Genomic DNA, 18,896 nt, shown 5'->3' with positions numbered 1-18,896 from the left:
AGAATCAGATGTATGCGTTAAGAGACAAAGCCGGCAATATCATTACTAATATGGATGAGATAGTTTAAGTGGCTGAGGAGTTCTATAGAGATTTATACAGTACCAGTGTCACCCACAACGATAATGGAAGAGAGAATAGTCTAGAGGAATTCGAAATCCCGAAGGTAACGCCGGAAGAAGTAAAGAAAGCCTTAGGAGATATGCAAAGGGGGAAGGCAGCTGGGGAGGATCAGGTAACAGCAGATTTGTTAAAGGATGGTGGACAGATTGTTCTAGAGAAACTGGCCACCCTGTATACACAACGCCTCATGACCTCGAGCGTACCGGAATCTTGGAAGAACGCTAACATAATCCTAATCCATAAGAAAGGGGACGCCAAAGACTTGAAAAATTATAGACCGATCAGCTTACTGTCCGTTGCCTACAAAGTATTTACTAAGGTAATTGCAAATAGAATGAGGAACACCTTAGACTTCTGTCAACCAAAGGACCAGGCAGGATTCCGTAAAGGCTACTCAACAATAGACCATATCCACACTATCAATCAAGTGATAGAGAAATGTGCAGAATATAACCAACCCTTATATATAGCTTTCATTGATTACGAGAAAGCATTTGATTCAGTCGAAACCTCAGCAGTCATGGAGGCATTGCGGAATCAGTGTGTAGATGAGCCATATGTAAAAATACTGGAAGATATCTATAGCGGCTCCACAGCCACCGTAGTCCTCCATAAAGCAAGCAACAAAATCCCAATAAAGAAAGGCGTCAGGCAGGGAGATACGATATCTCCAATGCTGTTCACAGCGTGTTTACAGGAGGTATTCAGAGACCTGGATTGGGGAGAATTGGGGATAAAAGTTAATGGAGAATACCTTAGTAACTTGCGATTCGCTGATGATATTGCCTTGCTTAGTAACTCAGGGGACCAATTGCAATGCATGCTCACTGACCTGGAGAGGCAAAGCAGAAGAGTGGGTCTAAAAATTAATCTGCAGAAAACTAAAGTAATGCTTAACAGTCTCGGGAGAGAGCAGCAATTTACAATAGGCAGCGAGGCACTGGAAGTCGTAAGGGAATACATCTACTTAGGGCAGGTAGTGACGGCGGATCCGGATCATGAGACGGAAATAATCAGAAGAATAAGAATGGGCTGGGTTGCGTTTGGCAGGCATTCCCAAATCATGAACAGCAGGTTGCCGTTATCCCTCAAGAGAAAAGTATATAATAGCTGTGTCTTACCAGTACTCACCTACGGGGCAGAAACCTGGAGGCTTACGAAAAGGGTTCTACTCAAATTGAGGACGACGCAACGAGCTATGGAAAGAAGAATGATAGGTGTAACGTTAAGGGATAAGAAAAGAGCAGATTGGGTGAGGGAACAAACGCGAGTTAATGACATCTTAGTTGAAATCAAGAAAAAGAAATGGGCATGGGCAGGACATGTAATGAGGAGGGAAGATAACCGATGGTCATTAAGGGTTACGGACTGGATCCCAAGGGAAGGGAAGCGTAGCAGGGGGCGGCAGAAAGTTAGGTGGGCGGATGAGATTAAGAAGTTTGCAGGGACGGCATGGCCACAATTAGTACATGACCGGGGTTGTTGGAGAAGTATGGGAGAGGCCTTTGCCCTGCAGTGGGCATAACCAGGCTGATGATGATGATGATGAATGGGTGGATCAGCCATCTTGCGATTCGGCGGCGAGTCAAACGAGGCTGAGAAACCATGTAGCCAGGAACAATATTGACGCAACCAACAATGATGAACATGAACGATTAAGCTGTTTGCAGAACTGCACTGAATGAGGAGCCAGCGAGCACTCTGGGAGTAGCGCAGTTGGCGCAGTCCATTGGTGTTTCAGAGGGTGACGCAGCGTAGAGCTATGGGCACAGCCCATTCGTGTTTAGTGGGGTGGAAGGACGACAGGAGAGAGGCATGTGGAGAAGGCTGGAGAACGAGTGCATGGCTGATGTCAGGGCCATTATTCAGTGGCTCTAATTCTCTTTTTTTTTTTTTCTTTACAAGGATTTTGCATTTCACTACCTTTTGGCACAGACACCCAGCAGCCAGACTTCATCGTTATAACTGATAATGCGGCATCGGGACACTGTATTAAGCAAGTTATTTCATTATGGAAAACATACAAAAGTTGATGGTTCAGCAGTTTCTCATTATTGTAACTGATATAGTGTTAAAACCGGTATTGTTAATAGTGGGTTTGACTGTAAAACCACGTGACTGCGCTCATGCGCTATCATATTGCAGTGCGCTCAGCCGTGCTTTGATTGAAAAAGCCATGTGTGTGGACTGTGGCAAATTGAGCGGCCGTGGCTTTAGGCATTGGCTTCACAGTGTATCAGCATATTTGATAGTGGCACATGGAAAGGAACTGTCATCGTCCCTCATATGCGATAGGCTCGAAGCATGGTCTCGAAGGTAATTTCAAGGAGTCGCATGTTCTGAATAAGGATAACTGGCATGAAATAGCCACGCAACAGCCACAAATAGAAGACAAGAAAGAAAAGGCGATCTCATCTTCCTTCCATGGTTGTTGCGCGTATATTTCACACCAGTTCTCAGGTACCAACAAGCCCAGCAGCAGGTTTTTCTGTATCATGTCACTTTCAGCTAGTGGCAACGGCAGTGTTTCCTTCAGTTTTGTTATCAGAAACGTTGTCAAGTGCATTCTTTATTTTGGGAAATCCTCGGTGCACGCACACACACGCAGTCTGCATCCCGTCCCGCCATGCCACACGCGGCTTGCTCCGCCACTTACTTCACTGACTCAGTTCGCATGCTGACTGTGCACACACGCCTTCCATGCTCTCCCTTCCCACCACACACCATTGCCTACCGCACCGTGCCTGCTACTCTACACAGTTGCCTACCGTCTTGTGCCTGCGACTCTATGCCACCTGGCGTCGGCCTGGTACCCTCACAGAGCTCCCCCCCCTTTTATCCTGTGAAGAGGGCTTCCAAGGCACATGAAAACGGCTCAGCGGTTCTGCATTAGCAAGGCCTTTCTGTTTCCCTGTAGCCGGGTCTCCGAGTCTGTAGGTATTGCGTCCATCCAATGTGCGCAGCCACTCTAAGTGGCCCTGTGTGTCGAGGGGCAAAATTGGTTGTGAATCCAATGGCTGCCTTACTTAATGGGTGCGTGTCTCGAAAAACCAAATCTGCAAGCTGGAAGGTAGCTTGAGTGCGCTTTTTGTTGTAATACTTTGCCTGGCTGGCTTTTGCCAAAGTTTGGTGTTTCTATGCAAAGGCCCAGGCATCTCGAAGGTACACATCCAGTTCAGCAGCTAGGGCATGAGGCACAGAAGGGGGCACCTCGGTGCCAGTTGTCTGATTGTGATGGCTCCATGGGTTCTGTAGTTCCCGACCACATCACAAGAAGGCAGGTGTAAAGCCAGTAACTACATTTTCAGACGTGCGCTATGCGAACACCACTTTGGGCAGCCTTTTGTCCCAGTCCCTGTGGGAAGTGCAGTAGCCCACCAGGCATTGTTTAACCGTTGCTTTGTGGCGTTCCACAGTTTGTCCTGCTGGTCTGTATGTGACTGTGTGGCTCTCCTTGATTCCCCAGTGCTGGAGAATGCCTTTCCACACTTTGCTTATGAATGGTTTGCCATTGTCACTAGAGATGGAGCTAGGCACACCATGCTGGCAAAAAACATAGATCATTTTATCGATGATCAATTTGGAGGTAGGCGTACGTAATGGGAAAAGCTCCACAAACTTCGTGAACTTGTCCAGCACCACCAGTATGTATTTGTGGCACCACGGGGTTGTGGGCAGTGGCCCAATAAGGTCCACACTTAGCTGCTGCATTGGGTGGGTGGCCCATGAACTGTCCATCAGTCCTTTTGGTTTTTGCTGGTGAGGTTTGAAAGCCTGGTACTGCTAGCAGCTGCGGATGTAACAGGAGATATCATAGTGGATACCGAGCCATGTGAATTGGCTCTTCACATGTTTCCAAGTTCTAAAAAAGCCTAAATGCCCACTTAGGGGGTGGTCATGCTCTATTTTCAGTGCCATGTCTCGTAAGTGTTGGGGAAGCCATTACATTCATTGGCCGTGTACATAAGGATACCATAGTTCGAGATTTCGCTGTCATCAGCTAAGTCCTGTACCCTCTTGGACTCTTTAGCATCGCCAGGTAGCAGGCCAGACTTTAAGTATTGCACCAGCTGCAGCAGCAGGGGATCCTTGAGTTATTCCAACTGGAACATTGCAGTGTCGGTGAGTGGGGACACATCAGTCACGTCAACAGGGGCTGCTACTTCAAAACGAATGGTTTGTTGTGGCTCTTGCACTTCAATTGAAAACCAGTCCTCCGCCAAACAAGGCTGAGCAGGTTCAGCAGCAGGGTTGGGGCACCTGCTTAGTGCATCCGCTGGAATGTTGGCCCGTCCTTTATGATACTTTATGGTACATTTTAACTTTGTAATCTCAACACCCAACGTCACACTCTGCACGATGTCTGCTCAGTTGTAAACATCCAAGCCAATGATGCATGGTCACAATGCACTTCAAATGATGTGAATTCTACATACAGTCGGAATGTATTGACAGCCCACACCACAGCGAGGCACTCCCATTCTTGGACAGTATAGTTCTTTTCAGCAGCGCTGAGAGTCCTGCTTACAAATGACACGGGCCTGAGTTCACCTTCGACTTCCTGCAACAACACTGCCAATATGCCAGTGCCGCTGGCATCTGTTTCAATCACAAAGGGCCTGTTCAGGTCGGGCAGTACCATAGCTACCTCTCCTGCCAGCATTAGCCTCAGAGTCTTGAATGCTGTCTGTTGCTCGGCACCCCAAACCCAATGGGCTCCTTTCTTGAGGGGAGCTGTCAGGGGTCTGGCTTTGTCAGAAAACCAGGGGATAAACTTTCTGTAGTATCCCACAAGGCCGAAAAACATTTCAAGCTCCTTGACTGTTTTAGGGCATGGGAACTCTGCAACCGCTCGCACCTTGTCGGGGTCAAGTTGACATTTGCCTGGAGAGATTACGTATCCAAAGAACTTTAAAGCTTGTTCACAGCATGTAACTTTGCTGGGATTGATTGTCAGACTTGCAGAGCCAATTCTTCGCAGTACCTCATCGATATGTTGTAGGTGGTCCTCAAAAATTTCTGAATAAATGAGCACATCGTCAAGAAATGCCATGCAGTAGTTGTGTTTTATGCCTTCTAACACTTTGTCCATGAGAGACTGAAATGTTGCCGGCCCACCTGCTACCCCAAATGGCATTCGCTTAAATTGAAACACTCCTCTATGGCACAGGAATGCAGTCTTCGGTACATCTTCGGGAGCAACCGACACTTGAAAGAAGCCTTGAGCAAGGTTGATGTTTGTGAACCACCTAGCACGGCTGAGCTGAGCCAGTACCCAGTCTGTTCAGGGCATGGGATATACTGGCACAGTTGTGATTGCATTTAAGAGTCTGTAGTCGACTGCAAGGCAATATCCTCCAGTTTTCTTTTTTAATAATACAGGGGCACTGGCCCAAGAACTGGAGCAGTGCTCAATGAGGTCTTGGTGCATCAAATCTTGGATCCACCCATCAAGAATTTCTCTCTTGGCTGTTAACCAGGTGCAGCTTGCATCTAAATGGTGGATGGCTGCCTGTGTCTATCTTGTGAACCACCAGGGACGTGCAACCTGGCAGAGAGGTAAAAATATGGTTATGGTCTGCAAGGATGTTATTAAGTTTCTGCTTCTGCTCCTCCCGAAAGTTCTCTAGACTACACTCGCCACTCTCAGTGGTATTGTGGCATACATCCTGCACATCTGTAAAAAGTGCCTAGAGCTGGCCACATTTTCATCAGGCTCTTGGCCTTGCTTATCGCATTGCAATGCTGTCTTACAGACTGACAGGGGTTGGTGTGCAGCATCCGACACACATGGCCGCTTCGGTGCGTATTTAAATTTGATGAGTCCATACGGGTCAGAGTGCAGTGACCATCCACCAAGGCCCATGTAGAGAGAAATACCTGCCACCTCAAGAAAATCCCACCCAAGGACAACATTGGGACACAGCTCTGGCAAAAGAAGAAAACGCTGCTTCCTGGACCTACCTTGTCAAAGAATACGACAGTGAACCGATTGTGTAGTTTATGATCGGCCCTGAGCAAGCCTCAGGGTTCGTGCTTCTTCCCTGAAGGTGGCTCCTGTGTACTTGGTCGTTGCGATGGCACGGCTACCTATTAAGCTCACGCTTGCCCCAGTGTCCATGAGTGCATAAAGGACACTGTTGCCAATCAACAGTTCAAGCAGTGGTTCTTTATTTCCGGCTGTTGCGAGCACTTGCAGGGACGTCTCGTAGCCATCGGCCGGAGAAACGGCTATGCTCATCCATTTCCCAGGCAATCTGCTTGTAGGTGTCCCGAGGAATTGCAGTGAAAACAGCGGGGTTGGCTGCGTGGTCTAGCTGTAGCGCATTGACGTGCAGTGTGGCCAAAACCGCTGCACCGCCGACACGTGATACTGCGGTTTGGCGGCTCGAATAAGGAGTTACCTTGTGTTGCTTGAAACCCGAGGCGCCCTCCCAAGTTGTTGCGGTGCTGAAGTGTAGTTGCCCTGTGTGTTCGGCGCGCGAGCGAGCGGCACAGGTGAGAGGTTGCACTCCGGGGCTCCAGCATGAAATGTCGTTGACCGTGGACACTCGGAAGTCGAAACTGCCGCAGACTGCAGCTGCCACTCTCGTGGCAGGGCCGAGAGGGCTTGGTTGGGCGTTGCAGTGGTGTGCGGAGATGAATAGATGAAGGCTAAATCGGCTGCTGCTTGTGCAATACGTGGTGGTAGTGGTGGCACGTAGCACAGGCAATGCCAAGCGTGTTCCACGATAGGGCCAGCCGCCTTCACCATTTCTTGCAGCTTTGCAAAGCTCATGCTGGCTGTTAGGTCTTGGAATGTCGGATCTGAAACAGGCTCTGAAACAGGCATCTGAAACAGGCTTCGCTATACGGTCATAGTATTTGGCAATGACGTGAATGAGCTGCTTGAGGTTTTCTGCCGGGTGCCGAGTGCATTGATCTAGCTCTCCTTTCAGTTTAAACTTGGAGTCAAAGGTGGTAAACTCCGCCGTAAATTCGCACATGAAGGACTGCCAGTCGGGGTGCGCACCTGAGAAGTGCCACCATTGTTTGACTGATCCCTGCAACTCTGCTGGAAGCAACTGCAAACGATGGTCAGGGGGATCCCCACAATATCGCAGTACTCTGAGTAATTCTCCAGATAGTCTTGCAGCGAGTGTCGGTCGTGGTAGCCCCTGAATTTCGGCAGTGAGATGGGCGCACCTTTGATGTTGAGCACTGGCCCCACGCCGGTTGTCTCGTCGGGCCTAGCCATGCCGGTCGTCCCGTCAGGCCTAATGATGTCGTTGAACGGCATGGTGCACAAAATAGCTATCGATTATTGGTCCTCCATTAAAGGTCTGGTCGGACTAGCCCCCACTTGTCGAAAACGTTCTTTATTTCAGGAAATTCTTGGCGCACGCACACACATGCAGTCTGTGTTCTGTCACGCCGCACTGTACGTGGCTTGCTCCACTGATTACTTCAGTCACTCAGTTTGTTGTCGCGTGCTCTCCGCATGCGTACCGCGCACACACGCCTTCCATGTTCTCCCTCCCCGTTACACACCGTTGCCTACCGACTCGTGCCTGCTACTCTACGCAGTTGCCAACCGTCTCGTGCCTGCGACTCTCTGCGACTCTACGCCACCTGGCTTCAGCACGGTACCCTCATTACGTCTACTCTTGCAGCTCTTTTGTAGCACATCAATTTGTATGTGAGACATAAAATTTTGCACAGAGTCTCCTCTATATCTGCATTACTTGAGACTAGTCTTCTTATACAGTCGAAAATTTCGTTGTAGTAGCTGGTCATGCAGCGCTATTTGTGTTCGAACAATCGTGTTGGTTCATTCCAGTGTGCTGCTTCTAAGCCTTTCGTAGGACAGTTCTGTGAACGGCTGGCGAGCACGCGAAACATTCATGCGGCTAGCCAACCCCGAGCCAAATAGGAGCAGCCTACTCTCTTTTGCGCCCGTGTAAACCCGCCATTAGGTGGTGCTTAGCCAGGCAGAAGAGCCAAATTACAGGAGACACAAGAGCCCTGTGGGGAAACAACATCATTGGATGCGTGAGAGCCGAGCATCCCCACAGGATGCTAACATGTGCACCTCAGTGCACATGAATGCACATGCATTCCTTAACATATACACTGATGGTGTCCACCTTGTTAGTCTTGCACTGAATTGAAATGAAAAAATGCCACAGCTACCACTGTTGGGACAAGTTCTGTAAGAACACAGCACCACATCGAATTAGAAGAATAAGAAAAGAACTTTCATTTTGTGGTGGAAACTTGAAGACACATACACAAAGTAAGACACGAAGTAGGCTGGACGAGCATTAGACATCAATTGAGTATATTACAGTTTTACAAATATGTGAGCAGGCATGAACATAGTACATGAGCGAGTGGAAAAATGGCCATATTGACACATATATCTGGTATAGGAGATATCAATGTCTCACAAAGAATTGGCTACTAAGAAAAACACACACACACACACAGGCACACACTCAGAGAAAAAAACTATTACTGTTGCATGTGGGCTAAGCTTTGCTCGTCTGTGAAGCTTCACAAGCGTAAAGGTTCCACCTTGTTGGGAAGCCGTGGTAAGAAATGTTAAAGCGTGATTAAGGACCCGGACAAGTATTTGTGTCATTTATTGCATGTTAACGTTCTTCAGAAGCTTAAAGCTGCAAAGCATTCCTGTTTCTTCAGTGGGGGTTTCCATGAGTGTGAGACACAATAACACTCATGTGCATGTTAAATAAACCAAAATGATCAAAATTATTCTGTAAGGTACTATGGCATCTCTACAGCTGTGTTGTTGCTTTGGAGTATTAAACCTTATTAATCAGTCAGTGAGGCTTGGAATAAAAATAAATGCAAAGTCCAGGATTGAATAATTCATTCATTCATGTGTCTTTCCTTTCTCTTGGTTTTTGCTATGACCCAGGATGGTGGGCTTGTTGTAAAGGACTACCGTTTGGTGCACTGGGAGAAGTGCATACAGTCCTCGCCGGGTGATTACGCTTGTGGGCCGAGCGTGGGCAGTCCCCTTATGTGGAGGTTCCTCGAAGGGAATGCCAGGCGAGAGAGGAAGAAGCATTGGGAAGCTGGCTACTTCCTGTTGCGGTGAGTGGTTCATCCTGCATTCAAATGTGGAGCTAGGAACGGTCACCTGCCAAAAATTCTGCTCATTGTCATGTCGAGAGGATGGTGATGCACAGTCTGGATGAGCTTGTCCTCATTGGATGCTGGTGATGTCTTTGGCGTTAAACAAAATTGAGATTTTGTCCAAAATGTGAAGCAGTGACAGCGATAACCAGCACTGTATTCAGGAGCACTGTCCTTTGGAGGCAGTATCTGCAGTGGCAAGTAAACTTGCAGTCTGCATGAGCTTGAACTGCGTGTGAGCAAACTACCATCGAACATGATGGTTGAAGACTGTTCAAGAACCACTGCAAAGGCAAGTATCAGGTGCCTAGTATCTAGCTCAGTCTGCAGGCTAATGGTTGCTTTTCATTGGGCCTCTCTCGGTGCAATGATGGGCAGTGCAATGAACTTAACTCTACAAGATGTCACATCATACTCCCAAGTGCTTGCGCTAGGTTTAATGTCTCACCCAGTACAGTAGACCATTGGGCTATCCTGTTTCCTGCCTGTATGGACATCTGTAACTTTTGTTTCTGTCTTTCGTGTGCTATGTCCAACATATATTGATGGCTGCTTTCACTTTGGTGCTAATTCCCGACAGTCTCGCATACAGCAATGGTTGGCTCATAGGTAATTGATGCTGTGCTTAGTGCCTAATTAGTTGGAGCATCATATATTTAGAGAGAAAGGTTGTAGGTTTGATATGATTTGATTTGCCTTTTTTTTTTTTGGCACGAACACTTCATGATTACAGAGGAACCACAGTACAACACTGACCTACAACATTGCTTTCAGTGCATTGAGCAGTTGCCTGAAATGGGGGGGACATGTGAACATACATGTGTCATCCCAATTGAGCGGCATGAGTTGTGATTAATGAGGTCATGAACATATTATTGTCAACCTGCTGAGACACAGGATTTTATTGCAATGTAGCAGCTTTGTAGCCTTGCATGCTTACACTTGCCAATGCACCTTTACTTGCCTGATTGCACTGAGCCACTATTTGAGTTAATGTAAGCCAGCTAATTTTATTCAACAACTGGCTGATTACCTTACATTTTAGTGTGAATGGTTATTCATGGGCTGTTGTTAGCGCTATTTCTTAGTAGCTTTTTCTGTCAATATGTTTAGTGTTCTTTATGCAAGTTCAACCTAGTTATTATATTCTTTTATTGTAAATGATGTAAAACAATGCCAATGAGGGTAGGTGAATCGACAACTCGAAGCACTGGAATGACACTGAATGTGGCAAACCAAATCTGTGGAAGCCCACAAGGGAGAGGAAGGTTTATGGAAGGGAACAGTTGTCATCCACCTGTTTTGTAGCATGAAGCTTGTGGCGATTTAGGTGGCCCCAGGTGTTTTTGTGCAAGCATTCACCTGTTCTGTGGTGCCTGCCACGGACTCGTTCACAAACTGGTTCACGGCGATGGCACATTGCAGAGCCGACTGCAGCGCTACAGCGAGCGCAAGGGAGATCTCTCCGGGACACTCTCTTCCGCTGGCTCTCTTTGTTAGTGTCTCGGATTTGAGATCGCCTGCGGCGCCTTTGCACATAGGGCGTGCGTGTACCTTGTGTTCATCCTTTTCCGAATGCTAAGCTGAAGAGCAGTGCCTAGTGCTCACGTGTGGTCCTGCTATAAGAAACCGCGCTTATTGGTGGTCCAAGACAACAGAGATTGTCCAAGTTCTTACGAGTGGGCCCATTGGTTATCGCGAGAGCAAGCAGCATAGCCGCGGGGACTTATCCTAGCAGCATGTCACGGGGAAGCATCCTCTCGCAGTGACATGCTAGTGGTGCACCTTCCTGTATTTTTGCCCTTGGCGCAGGAGCCCTTTGATTCCCATGCCAGTGCTGGACCGACCGTTTGTGCAGTGTTGGGTGTCGCTGGAGACAATGAACGGTTTCCGCTAACAAAGAGCAATAGTGTGTTATCTTACGTGAGCAGCGCTTGGTGCCCCCTTTAGCAGTCTGGGTGTGTGCATAGCAGTGCGCTAGATTATGTGAGGTGACGGCTGACACGGCCTTGTGGCTCGCTATGCCGGAACCCATGGTGGTCGGTACTCCTACGATACACCAGACCCCCACAAGCTACAAAGGAAATCCATGCGGATTTCTCAGAACGAAAGCTTCACAGTTGAAGAAAAATTCATCCTGGTCTGGGGTTGAACCCGGGACCAATGCCTTACAGAGGCAGTCGGTCTACCTTCTGAGCTTACCAGGAGGCTAGCAGATTGAGGTGAGAGGTTAAATTGCCAAATTGATGCCCAGGGACACTGAGTATGGCAAACCAGTTCTGTAGCTTCTGTAGCTTATTATAATCTGGCTGGATGAAATTTTTTTCTTTTCATGAACTTTCGTCCACCTTGTGGGCTTCCGCAGAACTGACTTGCCAATTGTTAGTTTCATTTGCAATATTTTAGTTTCAACTTTATATGTTTGAGTTTATATTGTGTCACTAGTGGGCAACTATAGTTTTGTAGGAGTCAAATCTGTGACATAGTGCTCAATAGCAGTACGCCACAGCCACTGTGCCACCACAGTAGGCATGTTTGATAGAGGAACACTGTGTGTGGGGAAGAGGGGAAGTGGAGCAGAAAATGTAGTTACAGTCACCTCACGTTGGAAACATGCAGAATGCTTAAGCACCTATTTCTTTTTTTCACTCTCTCTCTCTGATTTCTCAAACTGGAAAGCGTCATTTCTTGTGGTGCCGCGAAATATGCAAAATGATACGTTAAATTCTCTATATTATACTCTTTGCACCCCGATACATGCTGCAATGGTGAGTATTTCCTGAAGACTACTTCTTAAGACTAGCTTTTATCCCTGGAAAATCTTCCTGTTATCATTGGAAAAATAAATCTAAATTTGTATCTGAATGTAAATTTCAGTCATTCCACCACTTACACGCTCATGTGTGGTGATGCTGCAGCCACAAAATAGTTACCCAACATTTCACTCCCGAACAGTACCATCAGCCATGTGCTTGCAAAGCATGGCCACTGTAGGAGGAGCAGAGACTCCATTCGTCCCTCTTTTGTTGCTAGGATAGCCAAGTTATTGGTGTTTTAAATGACACTGCAACTGATGAGACGCAACATATGTGTAGTAGAGTGTTATTTTTATCACCTCTCTTCTGTTTCTTCACACGTACTTAAAAGAAAACGTCTGTGAAGTAAATGATCTTGAATGGCTTGAGTGTTTCTGAAGCTCTGATGGAGGCTGTCGCGCTTTTTCATGTTTTTTATATTTTACATATGCACATTCCTGATTTTGTATAAGCATATATGAACCATTCCTTGCAAACAGTTGCATGCAATGCTTCAAAAAATTGTCATTATGCATATGTACAGCTAGGTTCAGTGCATGTGTTACTACTGCATTGTAATATTAATCTAGTTGTTATAGCTATTTTGTATTATGCTGAGTAGTATATATTAGTATAAGTGAGCATGGCTATACTATTGTCAAAATAAATCTAATCAATTCTTGTGTGCTTCTTGCTGATATCTTTTTATTTCCTGGTTGTTGCATTGCCACAGACCAATCTTTATATTGTAAATAGTTTGTATGTCCAGTGTACTGGATTTTATTCTTCCAGTTCCATGAAAAGCATTTTTGAAGGACTCTACTGTATTTGGGTCCGTAATGTATACAGCAACTGCAGCTATGCTACAGCTTGCCTGACTTCTCACACATCTTTGGAATGTATAAGCTATGCAAATGCTGAATTTGCTTTCATTTTAAGCAAGCTGTTTAGAATTGTAAAGTGCACCTTTGCATGCAACTTCAGAATTTGAACTTCTGAACTGTTATGTTGTGGCTTCAGTGGTTCCAAAAACTTTTGTTGGTTCCTGTAATTGTACTTCTTTCCTAAAACACACTTGGAGATGAATTTTTAGCTCATCTTCATTGGTCTTTCTAGATGGCTCAACATGCTAGCCATTAGGAAGGATAGCCTACATCACAAATTTGATTGTCTCGAACTTGTTTTCTTGTTGCAGGGCTGGAGTCCTGTACAGGTTCTCAAACCAAGGAGACACTATACCAAGTGCCACTTACCTTGTTAGGTGACAATTGTGCTTTTTCATTTGCTTAGTGCTTTCAGGGGCATTTTGTTTACACTTGAGCATGCAATACACCTTAACATCTTCTCTCCCCTCTCTTTGTTTTTTCAGTGGGGTCCACTGTGGTTCCTGTCAGGCTGTGTCAAATGTTGGGCGACCACATGCCTTGCAACTGAACCTGGCTCCCTCTGGTGGTGCCTGCCTTCAGCTTGCTGCTTCCAATGAGGCGGAGATGGAGCGCTGGGTTCATGCGCTCACTGAAGCAGGGCAGGCCTCCTTCTGTGGGGTACGTTTCCTGAGATGCAAGCGCAGTCTGCAAGGCTTTTTGCAGTGACCACTAAGGAAAGGCAACTTGTCTTTGACAGTGCTCTGGGGTCACATTCGTCCTTCCTGTTTGCAGTTTGTTGTGAGGACACCACGCATTGTGCAAACTCTTAAAAAAATTGTGTGCCAATGGCCCAAGATCATATCACACAGGGCTGCCAATTGAAACTGCTTATGGAAAAGCAGTGACTCCTTTTTGGCCTTAATAACATGCTTAGTACCATATCTCTTTTGTGGCTCACTGGTGGGCACATTTGGTTTTACTGCTGCACAACAGTGAACACAGGCCTTTCCAATATGGTGGAAGCTGCAAAAAAATTGTTAGCAATTCTATCAAATTGTACTTACCATGGAGTTCACCTGGTTGTGAAGAAGTTGCGTTGCCCATTAAGTGAGAGAAAGACATAGGATTTTTTTTTTAATTTGCGATACTGCCAGTCCCAATGAGACCGAAGCAAGTGGGCATGATATTAGACAGTTTTACAAAAAGAAACAAACGGCTCATGCTACACGGTAGAGAAAAAGAAAAAGTTACTTTGAAGGGACACTAAAAGCAAATATTAAGTGAAACTGTAGCAATAGATTGGTGTTCGGGCATCTCTACGGCATCAATATTATTGCGAACAGAGCTGTAGTAATAGAGAAATTGAGGTAAAGCAGGACAAGATTAGAGACTCCCCCGGGAGATTTCAGTACTTGCCCAACGACGAAGGCACCCCTCATTTAAGTTCTGTCGCTAGTGCTCAACTACTTATCATAAAACATCATTGTAGTGCATTACAAGACGAAAAAAAAAAAAATGCTACTTGTCCAGTTCTATTTCATCTTTAAAAAAAAACAATTCATTGACATTACCCTTGACAACGACTCGGGTGATCGAAAGGTTTCATTTTTGCTCGACTCTGCGCTGCCCGTGCTTTCACGTTTCAGTAGTTTATTTATCGTGTAGTACTGCGCTGGTTTAGCTGGCTTGCGAAACTCGCACAAACTACAAGTAGCAGAGAATCCACTTTGATGTGATGTCATGGGATACCCGAATGGTCCATGCCACTTGACCAAAAGCAGCTGCAGTAGTGAATCCACTGGTCTTCCTTGGCTCGGATTCTCCATGCCCACGCATTCGCATTTTGTCAAAAAAAAAAAAAAGGTTGGTCTGTTGGCCGTCGTTTTACTCACCGACAGCAGCAATGGGCGGTGTTCACTGTGATGACGTATGCAATGTCACCACTCCCTAGTTGGGTGGCGGGAGACTTGAATTGCGATAAGGGTACTCAAACCCTTCAGATGCAATTTTCTCATAAACGAAGTCTCTTCTTAGAACAAGACACGTGTTGCGAGGTTTCTGGAGTGGTACATGAACAGACCACATAACTTAGTACATATTTGCCTTTAGTGTCCCTTTAAGTACTTAAAACTCGCCAATGATGATATAAAATCGAATATTTTTTTTTAGTTTGACATCACTAATAACAAATACAGTATTCCTAGCATTTACGATATAAACGCATGTAAGGGCCTCACTTTTTTTTTCAACATACGAGGGCCAATTCTTTGGGTGTGGCCTATACACGCGGTGTGTAAAAAATCTTTCTTTTTTTTTTCATGTAAGAACAATGTACCAGTTAGCAGACGAAGAGTGTTTATAGGGCTGCTAGTAAGTCTGTGAAGGTCTGTAGCACCAACTTCATCTGCTATAGCAGGATGTCGAACCGAAATTTTCGGGTTCTGGTTCGCACTTTGACATATCTTCCAGTTGGTCTCAGGAGCAAAAATACTATAGTTTGAGGCAGTTTGAACTGGTTCATATGGGTTCATAACAGTTTGAAATTAAGAGGGTACTGACGTGGTATTTTCAACCTCTAAACCATAGAAAAAATAGTGACAAGCCCCAGCGCACTGTAAATAATTTATTATACTGTCAAACCTCGATATAACGAAGTTTTACTTGCAGCAAAAGACTTATTTAAATAGTGAGTTTCGGTAATTCGAGGTTGTAAAGTTTCAGTGGTTGAAATGTTTTCACGAATTCCCAGAAAATTCTTGATAGATGTATGTTATCAGTAAGCACTTATAAGCAAATCGAAAGCAGGCTGGGCCATAATAGTGTGGTTATGAGCACGAGTGTGAGTGGTGCAAATCGCCCCAAGAGCAATGCATCGGCATTGCTCATGGCATCCAAGATTTGCGCGTGTTGCATTTCGTGGCAGTGTAAGATATGGATGCCATGGCTTACTGCGCTTAGCGCCTGCAGCCCCATCATCGGATGAGATCTACAAATTAAAAACAGAAGCTTTAAAGAATGTGCATATTTGTCCTGAGAAAAAGAAAAATGTTGCAGTATTGCCAGAAAGGTGAAGCATTGATGGCCATAGCAAAGAGACAGCTACACGAAGTATGGTTTGTAGTTTTATTGGTGTCACGCATGCTTAGGCAAACATGAACAGATCTCACTTGATGACTAAGAACACTTGCTGTCACAAGGTGAGCAAATGCTTTGCACCGTGTCTCGGAAACTTAAGATTACACGACCACCTACACTAGATGCGCGTATCAAGGCACCATTTCGGCACGACCTTTGCACTTGCAGCAGATTACCTCCGAGACACGGTGCGTGGCCTGCTTAGGGACAGCCATGTGCAGCGACAGCAAGGGTAGAGAAGGAAACATACGCACTAGGGGGAGAGAGCAGCTAGGCGCTCACCTTCTGCCATCACCCCCACCCCCCTTACTCTGAAGGAATCATAAGCTCTCGAGTGCTCCGAGCTGCCGCGCACTGCCCTGCAGCCTCCTCAAGTTGTTTGCCAACGTAACAAATGGTGCAGTGGTTTTCTCTGCTACTGCACCTTGTATGGGTTGACCATGATAGCGACGGTGACATATGCACTCCGAGATATTTCTATGACGATGTATGGCTAACCGGAAATGACTTGATCCTACAGGTGCAATGTGCTGTGCTGATTTTGCAGGTGAAAGACATCATTTTACACTTAGTAAGGTTTAATGGCATGAGTGATTTATCACACCGAGTTGCAATTAATCGTAGGTCATGTTGAAGTGTAGTGCTGTCATCTGGATTACATATGGGACAGTATAAAGCGCAATCATCGGAAAAAAGTCTTAACTTGGTTAGTATGTTAGTGGGCAAGTCATTTATGTATATTAGGAAGAGAAGCGGGGAGAGACAGGCACCCTGGGGTATGCATGACGTTAGGTCAGAGAGAGGCAAGTCGTAGTTATTAGCGGTTGTGAACTGCTTCCGTATTTAAAAAAAAATTTTCTAGCCAGGAAATTATGCTGGGAGAGATTCCAAGGTTGCATAGTTAAGAGAGTAATTGGTTATGAGGGACACGGTCGAATGCTTTAGAAAAATCTAAAAATATGGCGTAAATTTGAAGGTTTTAGTCCATGTAATGTAGTATATCGTGTGTGAATTCTGCCAGTTGAGTTTCACACGACAACTGTTTCCGGAAACCGTATTGGTGATGAAAGAAAAAAAATTGATGGATTCTAGATAGGTCATTAGGTTTGAAGCTATGATATGTTCAAGCATTTTCGATGGGATGCTGGTTAAGTATATAGGACGGTAGTTTGCTGGGATTGTGCAATTACCTGTTTTAAAAATTGGGATAACCTGAGCTTTCTTCCAATCGTCAGGGATGTTTCCTGTTTGTAATGATTGCTTGGAGATCAAGTATAGTATCTGGCTTGAGACTGATATGGTACCTTTTAGTAATTTGCTGTTGATATTGTCACAGCCAGCTGAGGATGAAAATTTAAGATCGTTAATCAGTTTAACTGTTCCTTCTGGGCAGATTACACACACACACACACACACGCACGCACGCACGCACGCGCACACACACAGCTTTCAATGGAACTACGATCAACAAATGTAGATAGGTCGTTACATTGTGAGTGTCTTTAAATCGAGGTCCGTTATATAGAGGTTTGACTGTATTAGCTTTTCTACTGGCAGTTTCAGTTTCGTTTCTAGTGTTTTGTCAAGTCATGGCATAGTATGTGGTCACGTTCTAATACTCGCTTCAGTTTGCTAATTCGTCTGATATGCTGCTACATTGACCCTCATAACAAGTAGCTGCATACAAGGTGACTGAGTGAGCCAAAGCAAGTGTAAAACATCTCAATGTCCTGCTCCCATGTGACCGCATACTGTACAGTGACATCATAACACAGTATCCTTCTGGGAAATGACCGAAACTGGCTGCAGAAAATACTGTATATGTATTTACAATAAATACAGTTACAAAGCTGTAGCTCAGTAGCCAGGGTAACACCATCTATCGATCCTTGAGACACTTCAACCTCCTCTTCACCTCCCAACATCCTTTTGTTCACAGCGCCACAAACTCGTACTTGATAATATATTTAATTATTTATGGCGCAGTGAGGCTTTTCACTATTTTTTTTAGGGCTTAGATGTCTAGGACCTCCATTTAAAGTAAAAGAAAAAAGGAAATGGATAGTTGAAGAAATCATCAGTGCGCCTATAAGTAGAAGGAAAAATTTTAGCACATCAGCTTCACCTGGAAATTTATTTGAGCGAGAAAGTTTCATCATCATCATCATCAGCCTGGTTACGCTCACTGCAGGGCAAAAACCTCTCCCATACTTCTCCAACAACTCCGGTCATGTACTAATTGTGGCCATGCCGTCCCTGCAAACTTCTGAATCTCATCCGCCCACCTAACTTTCTGCCGCCCCCTGCTACGCTTCCCTTCCCTTGGAATTCAGTCCGTGACCCTTAATGATTATCGGTTATCTTCCCTCCTCATTGCATGTCCTGCCCATGCCCCATTTCTTTTTCTTGATTTCAACTAATGTTGAATTCCAATGGCGGAGTCGGAGCAGCCGACGTACTTCGCGAGCGAGCACTCGATTCTGGCGCAGAGCAACGCCTCCAGATCCGCGAGTGGAACACAACCTGCGCCGCCGGAGCAAGGCGGAAGCGGAAGTTCTATCACCGAGTTACCCAGGATACCTTGCGTGTTGTCATTTCCTTCCACTGTTTGCTCCCAGCACTGCCGCACCGGTCACTTGTCTCTTCAGCGCCGTTCACCTGTTGCCTTTTTAAAAGTGCGGAATGGATATCTCGCCAAGCGTGCAGCAGCTTTTGCGTCCTCGCGAGTCGTGACCGGTGGCGCCTCCCAGCAGACAAACGTTGTAAAGGAAATACGTCACACAGAGTTCCGGCCCACTCCGCCGTTTTTGGCGGAGCATCTTTTTCTGCTCCACGGAC

General features: G+C 45.8%; 1 protein-coding gene across 4 annotated transcripts in view; it reads left to right on the top strand.

Annotated features, from left to right (window-relative positions):
- LOC142575162 (pleckstrin homology domain-containing family M member 2-like) overlaps positions 1 to 18,896 on the top strand; it is a 99,215-nt gene that overhangs the window by 56,527 nt on the left and 23,792 nt on the right. For 3 of the 4 annotated variants that reach the window (XM_075684238.1, XM_075684236.1, XM_075684237.1), the window contains 3 exons: positions 9,042 to 9,220; positions 13,253 to 13,318; positions 13,427 to 13,601. In XM_075684238.1, coding sequence (XP_075540353.1) covers positions 9,042 to 9,220; positions 13,253 to 13,318; positions 13,427 to 13,601 — 420 coding nt within the window. The remainder of the gene's footprint in view (positions 1 to 9,041; positions 9,221 to 13,252; positions 13,319 to 13,426; positions 13,602 to 18,896) is intronic. The other variant, XR_012826599.1, reaches the window with a different exon arrangement.

This window comes from Dermacentor variabilis, chromosome 3 (assembly GCF_050947875.1).
Source record: "Dermacentor variabilis isolate Ectoservices chromosome 3, ASM5094787v1, whole genome shotgun sequence".
Lineage (NCBI taxonomy): Eukaryota > Metazoa > Arthropoda > Arachnida > Ixodida > Ixodidae > Dermacentor > Dermacentor variabilis.
The sequence above is the reverse complement of the archived record's forward strand: the minus strand, read 5'-3'. Positions and strand labels throughout refer to the sequence as shown.